The sequence below is a fragment of the Abrus precatorius genome, unplaced genomic scaffold, assembly GCF_003935025.1.
Source record: "Abrus precatorius isolate BTA unplaced genomic scaffold, Abrus_2018 Scaffold9, whole genome shotgun sequence".
Taxonomy (NCBI): domain Eukaryota; kingdom Viridiplantae; phylum Streptophyta; class Magnoliopsida; order Fabales; family Fabaceae; genus Abrus; species Abrus precatorius.
This window is the reverse complement of record NW_020874439.1, coordinates 28,634,541-28,638,494: the sequence shown is the minus strand read 5'-3', so window position 1 is coordinate 28,638,494 and position 3,954 is coordinate 28,634,541. Positions and strand designations below refer to the sequence as shown.

The window sequence follows — 3,954 nt, the reverse complement described above, 5'->3', positions numbered from 1 at the left end:
ATGTTAATTTTCTATTAATTCTTATATTAATATTAATTTAAAATATATTGTATTTTTAACAGAAAAATGAAATTATTATAATTTATAATATATAATCACTATTTTGAGTGCTTTTATAATTAATTTTTATATCGGTTTAAAGTATTGGTAGAAGAAGGAGCATATTAAATTAATTCTCAAACTAACCAATGTAAAAGTTAGTTTTTAATCAGTTGATTTAACAATCAATTTAAAAAATTAGTTTTCCTTTTTCTATCACTTTTACAAACAGATAATCCTTAAACTCATTCTGTTATATAGTTTCTTTATTTCCATGAGTTGCTTTTATTTAATAAGATTTTTTTAAAATAAAAAATTAGTTTCTAAAAAATTTATGTAATTGAGTCTTTATTTCTTTATTTATTAGTTAAATTGTGTCTCTTAAAAAAGCATATTTAAAATTTTAAAAATTAATTCAAATTAAAAAATTAATAATTTAAATTAATTCAATTTTAATATTCTTAAACTGATCTAAACTAAATTAGATGATATCTATATACGTAAAACATAAAGTTGTTACAAAGAAGGGTGTTCAAGAGCCAATACCACCGTTCAAAACACATTCTGTGTCCTTTTAGAAGAAATTGGAAAACTGTTGCTTAATCAAATATGTCATTCAAATATGATCAATCTAATTAATTGACCAATTATGACCATGTTCTTTAACTTTACTTTGTAAGTATTACGATGTAAGTTTCTATTAGTATGTTATCTTTAACCCCATTATCTACTCACGTCTTTAACAGCCCCTGCACCAAACTAGCACCTGCGTGGGACACATTTAACAGCATATATACCCATCACAGAATCAGGTTTTCACTTTATAAATGTTTCAAGAATGGTACAGACAATCATTCTTGCTGTCCTTTAGAAGCATCTTCTTTGAGGATGGGTTGGTACTCTAATATATGAAGATTGGAATCAAATTGAACAACTTTAGACTACAAGAAACCCGTAAATAATGTTAAACACTGCATCTAGGTTTTTTATATCGGGTTTTTATGGTAATATGTTATGTCTTTTTTATTTTTATTTTTTTAGTATGCGTAGAGTATTCGAACCTAACAGTTAAAAATTATTTTCTTTCGAAGTGTATCAATCATAAAAGAGAGGTTTGCTTCTCTTAAAAATATCTTTTTTTATACACAGTCAATTGGTCATGTCTTCTTTGAAAACACAAGTCTCATTTGTGAAAATTTTTAACTGAAAGTAAATTTAATATTATTTCTTAACTTATTTAATTTTTAATTTCTAATTTTCAAAATATTTTTATAAATTTAATATTACAAATATAAAACATAAAAAACTCGTATAATGTACGAGTATTATTCTTTTTAATAATCTATAAATATAAATTACTTTTGTGAAAATTTATATTTTCTCACAAGTATATGTTAAATTCAATATTTGTAAAGATTTATATAAAAAAATATTTGTTATAATTATTCTTTATTAATAATAAATTGTTTGTTGTGTCACTGTATAAAAAATTATTATGCTAATAACTTTGTCACTATAATAAAAAATATTAGCAATGATATAAAAATTAATCACTATAATGATAAATGTTGACAAGAAAGAAAACAAGCTGCAGTTAGCCCAAAATTTTATTATATGACGAAACAGATTTAAACCCTCGAAACCAAGTAGAACACAATGATATACGTCCAGGTCAGGAACCGAAACTCAGGAAACAGAACTGCGCAGATAGCTAAGAACTTTTAACATATAGAGTGAAAGCATAGGAGAATGACGCACATTAGTTGAAACAGCAAATCACGCATTAATAAGATATTAAGAATTAAACATAACATACGTTCACATAATCACTTATCAAGCAAATAGAATTAATCGTCAATATATATATATAATATGATGATTATTTCAGCTTAAGCAAATAATAAATAATATTTAATTACCTTTAGGGTGGATGGCAAACCATGTCTGAATAAAAGTGAGAGTAAGACCAAGAATGGCAGCCAACAAGGCAATGACTGTCCATGGTGATCGGAAGTAGTTATTGTAAGCCTCTCCCATCCAACCCAACATTTTGATCTTCCCACGCCTCGACACAAAATGCTCTTCAATTTGGTCTCTGATTCGAGCATATGCATCGGTCTCGGGCACCATCACCACATCCATCTTATTAAAGAGATCTGCCACCTCTTTATCACTGGCAAGTTCGTTGCGAAGTATGCCAGCACTCCTTAACTCCTTCACATCCTCTGGCTGGTCAATGAGAGAGCTGAGAATCACTAAGAATGAGCTGATCTCGAAGTCGTTGACAAAGTCTGGGCACATCTCGTACGCTATCAGATTCAAGAACATAATAGCTGTTGAGCCGTCCACAGTGATCTCGGGAAGTTGTAGTTTTCCATCGGCAGTGAAAATGGGGTAGAAAGAGGTGCTATTGGGACTTTTGGTTACTCGAATCCCTGCTGCCCTCAGCTCCCGCACGGTCCCAATCCTGTATTTTCTGAGATGCAGCGATTTCCGCTTCTTAGTCTTCGATTTGATTTCTTTATGGATTTGCGTTTTGTCCCTTCTGAGGAGTGCCCTCCGCAGATAGTCTAAAAGATGAAATGGTTCTTCTTCTTGTTCATGGTCTTGGACTATTGTTATATTGTGCTCCCCATCACCATCAGTTCTTCTGAATGCCTCCTCAATACCATGAATTATAAGGAACTTGCGCATGCATCTCTTTAGCCTCGCTCTATCCTCGTCGCATATGAGCTTGAACAATTGGAAGGGAATTTGGTTCTCCAAGAGGAGCAGATCTTGATGGACCCGCACCAGCTTGTCAGTGCTAATCATGAGTTCTTTTTCTGGATTATCAGAATCCACAGATTTGTCCAACACTTGAAGTACCGAACATCCATCCTCCATTAAAACAAGTCCTTGCCACCACCATGTACTCGTGAAATCGTGTTCCTGAGGGGGATCCTCTGGCCATGAGCCTGGTGCGTAAGAGTTCCGCTCATGAATATCGCGTAGGGAAAAGTAAATTCTTTTAATTAAATCATCGAAGGTTTGATTGGTGTCCCTAATATACATTGCAGTCCATAGTTTCTTGTATCGATAACCTTGCTCCACATAAGGTTTAAAACAATGAATTGGACCAATTGAAATGAGATTAGGTAAGTAGAATCTTCTAAACTCTTCCCGTCCTCCCATATAATCTGGAACCCTTTGAATCTTAGGCCTCGAAACTTCGTTATCTTTTGTTCTAATCTCTTCATGGATGCGTAGTTCTTCTTCTATTCTTTTCCTATGCTTTTGCCACGTATAAACCACATTATTTAGAAAATACATTTTCTGACGTTCCTGTTCCTCATAATCTTGACCATTTGTAGGAAACTCCATTCTCGAACGCGCAGACTTTACTTGGCGTAGCTCTGTTTCAGTTGGAGAATATGACGACGCGTGAGTTTACTACATGCCCGGCGCCCACCCATACTGAGGGAAGGGAAGGGCAAAAAAATCGATATAGAGATACAATCTATAATTTAAATTAAATTGGATTAAAAAATTTAAATTGAAAAAAATATATCCAATTTAGTTTATTTTTGGTCCAGACATAATTTGAATTTCATTTTAAAAGACTGAACTTAATTTTTATAAAAATTAATTTTAATAAGTCTTTATAATAAGTCATTGGGTGGATTAGAATTTCACTCTAAACGTGGAGCAACGCAAGTGACTTTATTTTTGTCCAGCGTGGCTGTGATGGGAACAATTGAGAATTCATATATTGGTAGTACGAAGAAACAAGTATTTTAGATAAAAATTATAAATTCAAAATATTATAATATATTATACAAATTAAAGATACAAAAACTTATAATTTCATATATATTTTTTTTATAGATAAAACATATATTATTAAAGAGAGTTCAAGGAGAACTAAAAACACAT

The 3,954-nt window shown here is 31.5% G+C and overlaps 1 protein-coding gene across 1 annotated transcript; it reads right to left on the bottom strand.

The window, feature by feature from the left end:
* Positions 1-1,950: 1,950 nt before the first annotated feature.
* Positions 1,951-3,402, bottom strand: LOC113851156 (UPF0481 protein At3g47200-like). Its single transcript, XM_027481635.1, has one exon. The coding sequence runs from the start codon at positions 3,400-3,402 to the stop codon at positions 1,951-1,953; it is 1,452 nt and encodes a 483-aa protein (XP_027337436.1).
* Positions 3,403-3,954: the final 552 nt, after the last annotated feature.